At 35.2% G+C, this 15,053-nt stretch overlaps 1 protein-coding gene across 2 annotated transcripts in view; it reads right to left on the reverse strand.

Annotated features, from left to right (window-relative positions):
* Positions 1-2,317: 2,317 nt before the first annotated feature.
* vstm2a (V-set and transmembrane domain containing 2A) overlaps positions 2,318-15,053 on the reverse strand; it is a 39,186-nt gene continuing 26,450 nt past the window's right edge. For both annotated transcript variants that reach the window (XM_061240573.1, XM_061240574.1), the window contains exons 3-5: positions 9,151-9,201; positions 8,544-8,880; positions 2,318-3,333 (exon numbers count right to left, since the gene is read on the reverse strand). In XM_061240573.1, coding sequence (XP_061096557.1) covers positions 3,257-3,333; positions 8,544-8,880; positions 9,151-9,201 — 465 coding nt within the window. In that variant the 3' untranslated portion in view covers positions 2,318-3,256. The remainder of the gene's footprint in view (positions 3,334-8,543; positions 8,881-9,150; positions 9,202-15,053) is intronic.

A 15,053-nucleotide genomic window follows, 5' to 3' on the forward strand; every position in this document is an offset into this window, starting at 1 on the left:
CATTCCCATGCTAATTGTGCATGCATACAGTACATTGAAGCTTCCAATTAATCACTTAAAATGAATGTATCTGTGAAATAACAGTCATATTTACATTGTCCTATTTGTCATTCTGTGATATATACTTGACATTTGGAGGAATGTACTAATTAGGAAATGTGTATTTGAAAAAGGTCAAAATAGACAGCTTAACTTCAGTGAACTACAACTCAACTACAATCAATGAAGCCATGTCTCACTGTCATAAAATAAAATAATATAACACAACATGTAAGAATACAAATATTTGTAAAGATGTTGAAAATGCTTATTTATTCCCAACTGTCTTTGGTTGAACAAAGTTTAAATAAATCTACCAATATCATATTGAATTTGTTTTGAAATGTCAGGGTGAATAGTAATTATATTCAATATATGTAACTTTGAATTATTAAAAGTTTTACATTTGAGATTGCATTACATTACATTAATTTATAATAATAATTTATAAATAACCTTTTGTGGTAGAATATGTTCACATGAACATTTTTAGGATTGAACCCAATGTTAATCTCTTACACTCAGGTTAGTGTCCACTGTATCTACATTATAAAACTCACAAATGTAAGCAAGAAAATAAAACATATTCTTGCTCAAGCCTATATTTGCCACGTCTAAAAATTAAAACCCACACTGACCAGTCTATTCGTCAAATACAGTTCACACACTGTTTTTAACAATCATATTTTGATTTGTTTTATTGAATTTTGTTCTCACACAAACTGTATTGGCGCAAACACTAGAGCTAACAAAAGCTAAATTTAATCATTAGTCAAAGTTATGGATGAACATAAATCAGGCTGAATATATAAATGAAGTCATATATTGTGGTGTAAAATGCTGAGACATAAACTGTTGTGCTCTCATATTGCTTATTGTATGACACATTTGATATGCTGTAGCGTACTGGCAGGAATCAAGTTGTCAAAATTTTTAAATGCTTAAATAAATGTTTACCATGTTTTATTTCATATATATGAAAAACAGACATAATTCCTTACTGCACCTCTTATTTCATCCTTCATATCCCAACACCCTGAATAACTTCACTATCTGTTAGAATTGTGCAATGAGAGTAGCTCTTGGTAATCTCAATGACCTACATAACAGATTTCAATTAGTAGAAAAATTGATTACATGAATTACATGAATTATTAATTTCAGATAATGTTCACATTAAAACATAAATATTTTGGCATTGAAGAATGGCACGGAATATAAAGAAAGACAGATTTTTACAAGCATTGTAGCTAGGTAAGTTTCTAGCTAAAGGTGTGGCCAGCAAAATGCAGAATACTGGTGAGATAACTTTTATCCATAAAATGATATATTTGATGGATTACGCATTAATGGCATGGAAAGACTCATGTCCAGCATCATCCACTCCTTATTTAACTGATTAAACACATCAGTCCATCACTATATTCAGACATCCATGCCAAAGATGCTAGGCAATCACATGATTTCATTCCACTAATGACATACTGTATTGCACATTAACTCCATGATTGCAATGTTTAGCCAGCCTCTGAAAACCGTTAATGAAGAAATTATTAATGCAAGCTTGTTAGCCAGTTACACATTTCACTTAATAAATGTTGAAATGTAAAATATATATTTTGGCAAACCTATCCTAGTCACCCTAGGTGAAAAAAAATGTACATGGGAAAATCCGTACTCTTGGTTTCGCAATCCGTACCGCCAGTTTTGCAATCGGCTTTGGCAAACCAAAACAGAGAGTACGGATTTCCATATATAATTTTTTTTTTTTTTTACCAAGGCTGACCAGGGGATAGATAACTGATAAATACATGTGAAATAATGCAAAAGAAAATAATGAAAATAGCATTTATGTTTTTATCATAAATGAGAGTTTCAATGTTTAGAGCAAATGCAAAAGGCATTCCCTCAGGCAATCCAATTACAAATTAAAATGTAGTCCGGAAAATGATCAACTGTTCATGGCTGTCTGTCTACAGTCTCATTACTTCCTTGTCTCTTGTCTGTGACCTACCCTCCACACTACTTACTTACTGTTATTATATATTACAATATCAAGCATTCCAAGACTAAGGCCCCTTCTTTAATGTACATTCTCGTAACATCTATAACAGAAAATGTTGAAAACTGCTATAGATCTGATATGATGTTTGTGCAATGTTCTTCAAAGCCAAGCGACAGATACCATTTGTATGTTCAGTTTTTTTGATGATATTCCCTGGATTCATCATATCACCTTGACTTTTACTTATAAATAAATGCAAATATTCCGAGGAAGTTAACTGAAAGACATTTAATTGTGAGACAAATATCATGGCACATGTTCACTGAACCCAGGGTTAAATCATTAAATAACCTGCAGTGACAATTATGTTGCATGTTCCCTGTGACTATTCACATTAACTCAGGAATGGTTCACTATAACTGAATTTCATTTTTATATAATTGGTTGTCAAAAATGACAACTATTTTAGCATAAAACAAAACAAACTTACTGCATAACATGTATGAATCCAAATCATTCGGATCATCTTAATGCTCACTTAAAAATAATAAATGCTCTTCTTAAGAAACAGGTTCACATTCATTTAATCAAGTATTGACCCAAACAAAGTATGTACGACAAAGCAATTAACACAGAATACATCTGAAAGAACATAGATTATTTACTGTAATTGCAGAATACATATCATACAACTCACATTTAAGCAAAAAGTAATCAGCGATTGAACAGTTTGAACCACAATACATACTCATTTTTTATTTTGAAGAGTAAAAAATGTGGATAACAATTGGTCATGAGTATATTTGGCAATACAGAGCTTGATATGACCTAAGTCATAATTAAACACAACATAGACATTGAAACCACTGAAAGATGGCATAGTAATGCATATGTACTGCAAAATAATTAATAAACAAATCATTAAATAAATAAATAAATACATTTGTGAAAGGTTTCAAATAATTTGTAGACATTGCAAATTCTCTTGTATGTTGATTATTGGGAGTGGGAAAATAATGCTTTGTACAACAGTCCATCCTTCTGATTTGCCTTTGGATAAAGGTACTTCTGGTGTAGGTCATTCGAATGCATTGGGAGCAGTGGTGGTTGGAAGGTAGGGCCAGCTGTGCTGTCCGCTCTGTGGAAATAGCAGGCAATTTTCTCTTGGCTTTAAGAGGAGAAAGTGGTTTTGGAAAAAGTCAGCACCTGAAACTATAGTACAGCCTCTCTCACAAAGCCATACACAAGAAGAAGGACTGCAAGTCCGTGGCTTGTCGCTGTCCTCGTACCTGTGAAAGAAGTTAGAAGACATTCGCTCATCAGCAGATCTCAGCAGAAACTTGTACAGCGTTATATTGCATACTCTTACAATGTTAAAATGTTGATAAATCACTGCATTGGTTAAAACGCTTCAGAAGGAGTTCTTATGTACAGTCCACCAATCCTTATGTTTTCAAACATATTTATGCTTGCATAAAAGATAAGACTTCTATTTTTGGATTTATTTATTTGGTGTTTATTATTATTTATTTGGTGTTTATTTATTCATGGTGCTTTATTTATTTAATAAAATTAAAAATAAAGTATTTCTTCGTATTATTATGATTATTATCATCGTTAAATCGATAGGTATGCCAGTGCTGTCTTGACAAATTACATAATAAAGAAATTAATTCCTTGAGAAACTTCAGTCTAATTAAAGAATATCATAAGAGCAGTTACCAAGGCAGATAGCATGCATGCCTTGAAGAGAAGTAGAGTTTGAATCATTGATCAGTGCTGTCTACTTTTAATTGGCTCTATGGAACACTGCAGAATACTGGGGTATGGATATCATATATCTTTTTAAAAGTTCCTTTGAATACTTCAATTAAATGAGCTACAAGCTCTAAAACATTATAAAGAAATCAGATTCTCTAATGAACTTGTTTTTGTATCTGTGGAGACAGAAAGGGCGAATGAAGGCCTACAGGAATACACTGCTACGATAGAAAGTAACATTCAGGGAATGGAAAATGAAAAATTCACTAAATCACAGTGACATTTACTAGATTTTCCATCAGAATAAGCATAGCGATGTTCTCAGAGGGGAACTGTCTGGGGACAGTTTCGTCTGGCCAAGCTCAATATGTAAAAAAATGGATGCATGTGACCTGGTGTTCTTCCCTGTCAGGTTTCATTTGGTCTCAGCTGATCAACTGAACAGGAATACAACATGGGGTTGCTATCACCTTAAATGAGGTAATCGGGATGGAGAATCGCCATCACAAGAAATAATTGTATCTATGGGTGATTTCAGGTCTAGCACAGTCAGTAAAATGATGATTCTCTGTCCTTAACTTTGGGAGAATACAAAATTTCAGCAATTTAAGCTAATGTATTATGTACAGTATCTGTAAGTAAATGAACACAACATGTATATTGTAACTTAACTACTGTGAATAGAAAAAGTGCATGATGCCACATCCTGAGCTGGGATGCTCCGTGCAACCTGGCTGGAAATGTGGTATAGCAACATAAACAAAATCAGGAAATAATGAACCTCTGTAGAAATTCAATAATAAACCCTCTGGTTATGTTGGACATCAATTTGACTTCAATCAGTGTTTGACATCTCTAAAAAAACAGTTCATCTTTTTTATATTGATACCGTATGATTTTTCTAATTTTCTAATTCGGTGGGATTAAATAGTAAACATGCAATAAACAAAATGCTATGCAACGTCCTGTACCAACTTGGCATGCAAATGTGTTGTGCAGTGTTATTTTGACCCTCTGTATAAAACTGTATAAAATGTAACAAAATATACAACCATTTTTTACAACCATTGTCTTTCTGTATGAATTCTGGCACTTTCCCATACAGGTGCCAAACTTTCACTTACTGTTCATTGGGCTCTAAAATGAGATGATTTTTCAATTCGTTTTAATAAAAAGCTAGAATTTTGGAGACACACAACGTGTCACATGTTTTTATTACAAAAAATTTCAGTTGGGCTCAATTTCACCCCAAACGTAAAACCAGTCATAAAATAATCTTAACATAATGGGAGGGTTAAATAATGTAGATATATGAAGGTTACGCTCATTTGTAGTCACACACATTTACAAAGCAAGGCAGCCAGTTAGCTTGATGGAACCAAATATTAATGTGTGCATTTCTTTTGCAGGGATGCACTTTTGTATTTTGGTTGAACTTCAGGATGTACTGCCACAGCAAGCACACAATCACTCTAAACCTGACCCTTATTAAGTGTCAGTTGAAAGGGTAATTGATTACATCATGAAAATCTGCAGCATTGTGATAATAATTAAACAGAAGCATTTGGTTGGCATAAGTACACTGCAACCAGGCTTGACAACACGATTACTGGAAAGGGATCATACTTGCAGAGGCAGAGGTTGGATAAAAGGAACTATTCCAAATGGTATTTTTGTACAGCATGTATTTAAGGAGAAATAGACAGAGCAGTTGGGTTGGCATACTATACTTTACTTTGAACTTAATTTCCTTGCCCAATGTGGAAAGGTATGCCAATTCAATACTGGATATCCGAATGCTATAAATATATCATACATTTTGTCATTATTTGGCACACTTATATGGCCTAAAAATCAGACCACAAATCTAATTCCAGAGGGTGTCAGGGCCTCTTACATGACTTAGAGAAGTAGGAAACTTAGAGAAGTGCCTTCTAGTTCTAAAGAGATTGTTGAGCTCTAGACAGTTTCTCCCCTCATAAACAATGAGCTCTATACTCTATCATCGCTGGAGAAGGCCCCTGATGGACTCAATGATGCACCTAGGAAGATTCAGTACATCGCAAACAATTTCACAATCTTCTCCAGATTTTTGCCTCCCAACAACTTGTTCCATGGGCTTCATTGCAGAATGACTGATTTGATCTGAGTTTGTTGTGAGAGAAGTTGGCGATCATGCTGTTGAAAACACCTAGGTGGACCCAGTTAATTCAGTGTGATCACTAAAGAAAATAGAATGCACCTGGCCCACTTTACATTGTTAATACAATGGTGAGCATGAGCAACACAGTGCGGAGAATGAGAAAAGCTATTTTCCACCATCGGAAAAGAACTATTCAAATGCCATCTGACAGCCTTTATGATGTTATTAGCTGCGGGATATTTCCAATGAATTACAACAGCAGGCTGTGTCTGGCTGGGCCCCTGTGGGATTCAACAATAGCAGGCGTTCACAGCACTCTCCCATGTTTAAGTACTGTTCTGACAGTTTGCTTAACAAACCAAGATGATAGAATACAATGATGCATTATTTCAGATTATACAGTGGCGTGCTGCAAAGGCAAGCCACCTTCCCCCGAATTCCCTGAATTATGATATGGACATTGAATTCAGGATTTATGATCTATGTTGTACATTGAACACAGCATTACATTATCTTGAAAAAACTAGAAACATCAAGTATGCAGAATCCATATTTCCAGAACACATCCAAGACATCTATATATATATATATATATATATATATATATATATATATATATATATATATATATATATATATATATATATAATAAGTCATCTAAAACATTACATATCTACCTATTTTCATAATGTACTGTTTCTGAAACCATAACCCTACCCTTAAGAATATAGCTCTATATTGCATAGATTCTCCTTTTCTATTACCCAGATTCACTGCCTATTGAGGGACCATGTAACTATTTACTTGAAAAGGAACAGTATATAAAATAATTATATGCTGAAATGTGTTTACTCCAAAGTAGAATTTTTTTAAATCCATACTCTATAAATGTGTATAAATATGAACAAATAATAATCAGATACAAAATCCTACTAAGAAGGTTGAACTTAATAATGATTATTATAAATAAATTGGCAACCAAAAAGTTAGAATTTTCTTACTATGAATAAATACATATGATGCAGCCATTTATTAAAAGAGGTGGTATGCAAGCAAAAAGCATGTTTTTCACTGTAAGATTTAATGGCTATAAGACTCCCTAAAGTCGATGCACTGTTGAATTCATTATGCAACTGTGGCCTCTACTCATAAAATTCTGCAGAGAGTCAGTAATAAGCAGTATTTTCCAAAAAAAGTAGATCAGAGCTAAAATATAAATAACTTTTATTATTGGGCTGGTGGAGTGCAGCAAGAATGAATTTCAACGTGCGCTACTAACATTAATTTTATCCTCAAAAGTTATGCATTGGAAAATTCAAGTCTAACGAGTAAATCTCATGCACCTTTTTGAAACTTGTTTAATCAACATTTGTAGTCTTATTTGCTCTAATTTGCGGAATACATAACATGTTAATTTTAATTACATAATGATCCCTTGAAGGTAGTCCCTTGGCTCAAGCTTAATATTCTGATTTGATGATCAACAACATTGCTTATTTGACAGGTCTAGCTTGCAATTTGTCAGGCTGGGAAGAATTTTTATTATGATGCAGCCATGTTATGACAATTTTGGCAGGCTTCTTAGTGAAGTACTTACACTAACAAGTTTTTGTTCCTTTTCTTCCCGGTAGTTTTTATCATTAGACTGATGTGTCGATGTAGACTTTTTAGATGCTGCTTTGAACCATTATCTCAATCCACACAATGGACATTTGAGTTTTTACAACTTGCTTTTGATATTATTGTCCTGTCAAACAATTTGGAATAGAATGTGAAATCTACATTTGATTTTTAGTTAGTAATACAGTCATATGTTTGTGAAGTAAAGGCACTGGATGAAGGCCATTTACTGCATACAAAATTGCATATGATTGCAACAAGTTATAGTACATCTTAATAATGTTTTGATTATTAACATTGTTATTCCATCTTTATTATTTTCAGTGCTAATGAACAATATTGTGATGAGTAGGCATATGACAAATGTCAAGCGATAATATGAATACTGCTGAACTTTTACTGAACTGCATCCTCTGCAGTAATAGAACTTATCATCTAGAGAGTCGTTATCGAAAACATCTCTGTTACAGTGATGTACAACTAACTCTCAGCCTTTGTCAGTTTCCAGATTCTAATGCTAAACTGCACCCAATTCACAATACCTGTATTCAATCAAACACTTCCCTATAGCAGTATGACACCATTATTTATGTAGATCCCTAGGCCTCTTAGCCTTTACAGATCGATTCACAGAAAGTTCAGCAACTTCAGAAAACACTGGAGTCAGCACATACTGAGAGACTCTGATCTCTTTACTGTAATCCATGGGAATATGTATTATTAAAACCATTCTAATTAGCATTGGCTGTTATTGTATACTTGTCGGTTTTCTGTGTTTTCAAATAAAACACCTCTGCACTATTACATTTTGCACACCAGTTTTTTCAGTTCTGTTCTCTGCCCCAAGTATTCAATTATACCCAACAGGAGTTAATTAGTAAACTTGAAAGCTTCATGAAATAGTTTTATTTATGTAAGATCATCATCTCCAAGAAAAGTCTGAAGAACATGACAGGTGTGAAGGACAGCTCCTACCTGATCCAGGGCTGTGTTTTGATGTTTTGGATGGTGTGGCTTGGGAACTGGAGGTAGAGTGGAGCCGCTGGTCAGAGCTCTTTCCGCTGTCTTGCGCCATGGCCGAGGTGTTTTTCCGTGGCTTTTTATCTGTCAGGTGCAAAGGTGTGGTCTTCTTGGTGGCTTTGTTGCGTGGGCGGGTGGTGGCATTCACCTGAAGGTACGCCTGGACCTTGTACTCCCGTAGTTCCCCATAGTTGGCATCTGTGATTCTGCACTCATATAAGCCCTCGTCGCTTTTGGAAACTTTAGATATCTGCAGTTTATGGGATATGTCGTTTCCCTGCACCTTGACTGTCTGCAATGACACCAAAAGACAATTGAGCACAGTAGGTCTTCTCTGAAGGACCTTCCTACTGTATTCCTCATGTCTTATTGACCTATGGTCAGAAGACAATTTATTAAAATTAAACTTTTTAAAAGTGGTATTTACCATTCAAATGCTTAGGAAATGATTAGGGAATGATTCATACTTTTACTTACTTTTTATACTTTAATATTACCAGAGACACATGCATTAGGACATGCGTTTGATTAATATGATCCTGCTGAGGCATGAGAGACTTACACTTATTTTAGTCCCTTCATCATCTGGGTCACTGTCTGGGAATATTTCCACCTAGAAAAAGAACATATAAATAATCAGTAATATATTAACTGTCCATACCTACAAACATAGTGAAAGTAGTGCACCCCACTTTCATGAAAATGCATTATGATATAGCAACTTCTGCCTAGATCAGTAACACCCAACCTTGGGGAGTGGGGGTGGATACCGTTTGAATGTTCTGTGTAAAAGAAATTAATACAATTTTTGATCAAACAAACAGTAAAAAAAAAAGAACATCTGCTACGGTGCATAGGCATTTTGATGATAACACAGATCTGGTCAAAGAGATAGAAAGAGTCACAAATCTTCAGGTCTGCTAATATTCCTGGCCAGCAAAGTCCTGAGAAGTACAGAGTGTATGATAATGCAGTTTCATCAGTGTCTGTACATGTTCTATGGGTGCATCAAGAGCCTGCTTGTCAAGAGCAAGAGCATATGCATGGGTTCCAAATGCCAAATACATACAGCGCAGGAGATGAATACTTGCATGTACACATGCTACAAAGGACTTGCTCATGAACATTATCATTATGGCGATGGTCCTTTAAAAAACCATGTCCATCTAATAAAATCAATCAAATAAAATTACTCTGAGTCTGTCTGGGATGTGGATTTTTTAACCTCAGCCCCATATTTTCACCCCGGCCTGATTAAGTGTGGACCATATGTCAGTGAAATTGGTCATCTGACAAATGAGACCACACCACATGATCTGGATTATAGTTGTTAAATTGTAGTCCTTAATTTAAGTCTGAAGTACATTATTGCACGGTTGGTGTATGTTGGTTAAGGGATTATTAATTTAGAATTGTATTATCTGTTGTAGTATTGAAACATCCATCCATCCATCCATTATCTTAACCCACTTATCCTGAACAGGGTCGCAAGGGGGCTGGAGCCAATCCCATCATACATTGGGAGAAAGGTGGGAATATACCCTGGACAGGTCACCAGTCCATCGCAGGGCACACACACCATTCACTCACACACTCATACCCACGGGCAATTTAGACTCTCCAATCAGCCCAACCTGCATGTCTTTGGACTGTGGTAGGAAACCAGAGTACCTGGAGGAACCCCACACAAACACGGGGAGAACACGCAAACTCCACATAGAGAGGCCGCAGCCGACCGGGATTCGAACCCAGGACCTCCTTGCTGTGAGGCGGCAGTGCTACAGCAGGCAACCATGCTATTTCATTTTCATCATCTACAGTACGCACATCAAGGACAATAAAATCTTTCAAATACCCAAGGCAAAGAGTAAGCTTAAAGGTGGCTATTCAGGATTCAACCTAGTACCCTGGAGAGAAAGCATTTAAGTAATTACTGCAGGCTGGACACCTTTTTGAAGCAAGCACTCTATATTGAGATGTATTTTGAATAGGGTTGTGAAATTCCAGGAATCGTTTTGTTTAATTTAGAGGTAATTTGAGGTTATTTTGGAAATGTATTCTGTTCACAATATTTTTCAAAAAGTATGGCTTTGGTTTTTTTTTTTTACTGGACCTATTTGTGGAGTCACTGAAAATGAAAATATTTAGGGAGAAAATATTTAGGGAGAAAACTATGGATGTTTTAAGACATCCAACAAAAGGCAATTAGAATACAATTGCATGTTTCCTATCAAATGCAGTTAAAATCATTAAAAATCAAAGACAACATATACACTGTATATGACAGGGTGACAGACAGTTATCTACAACATTCAATATGTCATCATGAGGATGATGCTATTGTTACATATCTATTTACAATATCATGCATATTATTGTGATCAAATTATGATTACATCTGTGGGCAAAAATACAACACTATTTGACTTTTGGTCTCATACATCATCTGAGTATTATCCCATATTGAATATCCTCTTTTCTTGGAACTAATTAAAACACTTTGGCTCAACATATAGCTTGTCCTGACACTGGTGTAGAATAAGGTACACACGATGAGGTGTTGGGGTAGACTACTACTACCATTCTCTCATATAAGTACTACTGCATTTGTAGTTTGAGATCTGGCTTAATAAACAATAATAATTTCACTTTGATGACTCTTTTCATTGGATTAATGCTGAGATGTAAGTCCGTGAGGGCTATGTTTCATAGGGGCGAACATAACATTTAAAATGGGTGAAAAAATCATTAAAAAACTATTTTCACATGAGTGCCAACTATGCATGAATGTTTGTTTTGATTCATTACTATATCATAATAATGTGCTTTTAAGCAAGATTGATGAATAACACCCCAGTGTAATCATAACTGCTTTGGAAATAATCTATTTTCTGTGGATTACCCAAAAAGAAAATTGGTTAAACATCAATATTTCAAATGGCTGAAATGTTTTTCCCTTCAGAAATTACAGTACCATGAATAATAATATTTGTTGTGGCTTTCACAAGATTTTTTCATTATCTTCATTGCAACTTCCTCTTGAGAAATGAAAACAACTTAATATTTTGAAATAAAAACAATTCTCTCTCATAGACTCTTCATATACATCACAGTCAACATTATTTTATCATAGAATATAATATATTGGTTGCAACCATATTGCCATCACTGGTAATTCACTTCATTATGCCCCAACAGAACATATTAATGCATTTTTTTCATTTAACAAAATTGCAAGATCCCCTATATGTATGGCTAACAATATTTACACAATTATGAAGCTCAGTGATGAATTTGGATGCATATCTCTTTTTATTTATAAACTTGTTTATTCAGCCTCTTTGTAGATGTGTTTAGGGGAGATATACATTAATATGAATGAACATGAAGGTTTACTATCCAGCAATACAACACACAAATTCACCAAGCCCACCAGCTACGTGATTCCTTCAGTCAAGCCCTCACTACAATTAGTTAGTAAAATATCTGTATATAATATCTCTTTTATAAAGGCAGCGCACTTTCCCTGTTGTGAGAACAGCTTAATGGAATGCTGATATGCTGTAATAAAGTGCAACGGTAAGATCAAAAATAGAATCTGCATTGTCAGAAGAAAACCCAACCATTTTATTCTGTATTGCTATCCCAGAGAATGGTTTTAAGAGCTATGGAGCTATTACTGAATTGAATCCGCCCTAATGCTATCGTTTAATGTTATCTTCATGAGCGCCTCTGATTTAGTCGTGAGGGAATTACCTACAATATTTACAGCTTTATTTGCCCCCTCGTTTCATAAGTAAATGCAATGAAGGCTATAGTGTATAATCACAAACAATTATATATTATATACAGCACATGGGAAGTCATGAAAAAATGATCTAACTTAATGTTTCATTGTGCTGCCATTTTAGAGAAAGCAAATAAATCCAAGTACAGGTATACGTCGATTTACGATGGGGTTACATTCCTGAGAAACTGAATTCAGCATTCATCATTGATTTAATAGAGGTACATTCCTGGCAGTTGATAACAATAAAGAAGAAAAAAAAACTTCTTTAGGTCTATTTTCATTCATTGGTAAAACATCTATGTGGTTATTAAATTAAAGTAATGACTGAAACTGCAATGGCAATTCCATTTAAAAAACACGTTTTAAGTTTGTAACCAAAACTTGACTGCCAACGTTGTGCCTATGGCCAGCAATGTGCATGGATGTAGGCTAATGTGATGTAAAAGACAACATAGGTTACATTATGAGAGTTCAAAATACATTGCTTTGCGTCGAGCCCTGGAAGATTTAAAAAAATTGCTCAGTTTTCAGTGATTCAGTGCTAGATTCACTAATCAAATAGAATGAAATTAATGAAATGGAGTAAGGCCAAATTTAATTAATATAGTAATAAAATACCTCAGATTGGTTTAAATATTGGTTTAGATTGGTTGGCTCTTTGATACATCCCTTGGCTAACCAGTATGTTGCTTGCTAACTTGTGTCTGCAATGTGGCTAAATAAAACCTTTCATTTCATTATCTTACAAGAAGTCAGGGTATGGTTTTTTTCTTGAACAAGGGACACATGTTAATTTAAGTTTCTCCTTATCACAAGCATTGATACAGTCATTCAGCTGAATACACAAATTAGCATTCTGGCGGGGGCGGGGTGGATGAAGACAGGGAAGCAAACTGATCTGGGGTGCGTTTCCCGATAACGGTGTCTCTTAGCGCTTTACGAAGACTCTCAAAGGTATACCTTACTAAAGTTGTTTACTTTTCTACGTGTGTTCCCCGAACTATCACTTAGGCGGTTGCTGACGCGATCACTTCTGCGTGCGACGTTACTAGGCCCATCGACTTGCTCTAACATCGATGATGCACTCCTTGCAGCGACTGTTTGACTGCGTTATGAGATAAACTAGTGTTATTTATGAATAAAACACTACAGGAATATTGCATTTATCATGACTGGTGGGAACATATTAATAGAATAAAAAACGTACAAACTAAATTATCCAACCGTATATATAAAATTTTCGCCAAATTATATATACGGTTAATGATACGGTTTGTGGCTACGCCATCTAGAAATTTTATTGACATTATTTGAATATCTTTGTCATGGTGCCTTAAATGACTTTGAAATCAAGGTTGATTTGGCAGAAGTACCATCACATTACTGGTGTAATTCACTATTTTCTCTGATTAGCTGACGTTTTCAATAAAAGTGCACCAACAAGCAAAACGCACCAACACGAAAGCAACATTAAAAAAAAAGTTTTTACATAAGATATGGTGGAAAAAAACTAAGAAATACATGGTCCCCAGCTTCACAGGAAATTAAATGGAGATATTGTTAGACGTGGCGCTGAATAAAGAAACATTATTTTCCAGTTTTAGGACTACGGTGTCCAAAAAAAACAAGAAAGAAAACATTGCTCCAGCACACAGAGAGAGTGGGAAATCGGCAGTTTATGAATATCATTTAAAAGGCAATTAGGCAACATGTGCAATAAAGTGCAACATGCATCCTAGTATTTGCATGAAAACAGCACCATTCATGTGGTATTTTAGTAATATAATTAGCCACCTACAACTATAGAATTATTAGTGTACATACTGCTTAACAGATTGAGATGTAACTAAGAGCAACAGCTGATTTCAGAGGCTTGTGGTCGTAAAAGTGGTGGCCACTAGTGGAGTGAACTGACAACATCGCAAAAGTATAGCTAAGAGTGGTCCAGACCAACCTTACGAAAGTACGACATAGAGAAGGTATATTTAGCAAAGAAAGTTTCGGGAAAAACACTGAAATGTTAAGGTAGAGCTTAAGGTACAACTTAGGCACGACGTAGTGTCAAAAAGGCTAGGGAAATGCACCCCTGAAACCTCACTTTGTCCCACACAAGTTCCCAAGACAGTAAACCAAATACGAACAAGATCATTGTTTTCTGGTGCAGGGTGGAGCTGGTCCAGACTGCAATTGAAAGTCTGTAATAATACAATGTATTCGGAACTAGTAGCGTTATAGAAATGTGGATGTTGGTACGTAGCTCATCAGTACAAACATTAACTTAACACTCAGTAAACAAATGTTTGTTAAACATACAAGTTAGCTAGCCGAATTTAGCTGTTGATATTCACTTCTAAATCCAGACAGGGATGTAACATTACAAGTGATAGCACAAGATTACAAGGTTTTGTAACTTCATGTAGGGAGGGCAAAATGGAGCTTTAGAATGTAGACCGCTGTGTGTGCATGTGAACTCAACAATACATTTCTCACAGAAAACATAGTTTTCCACCCGGCACCACATCAACCAGCTTGGCTGCATCGAGATAGCAAAGTATGCCCTTAAATTACACACAAGCATACTTGCATAATGACTGGCAAACATGCTTTTAGAGCTAGAATAGCTTACAGGGAATGAACATTACAAGCGATATAAGAAAATGCATTTCAAGGGCTTT

This window comes from Conger conger, chromosome 4 (assembly GCF_963514075.1).
Source record: "Conger conger chromosome 4, fConCon1.1, whole genome shotgun sequence".
Taxonomy (NCBI): Eukaryota; Metazoa; Chordata; class Actinopteri; order Anguilliformes; family Congridae; genus Conger; species Conger conger.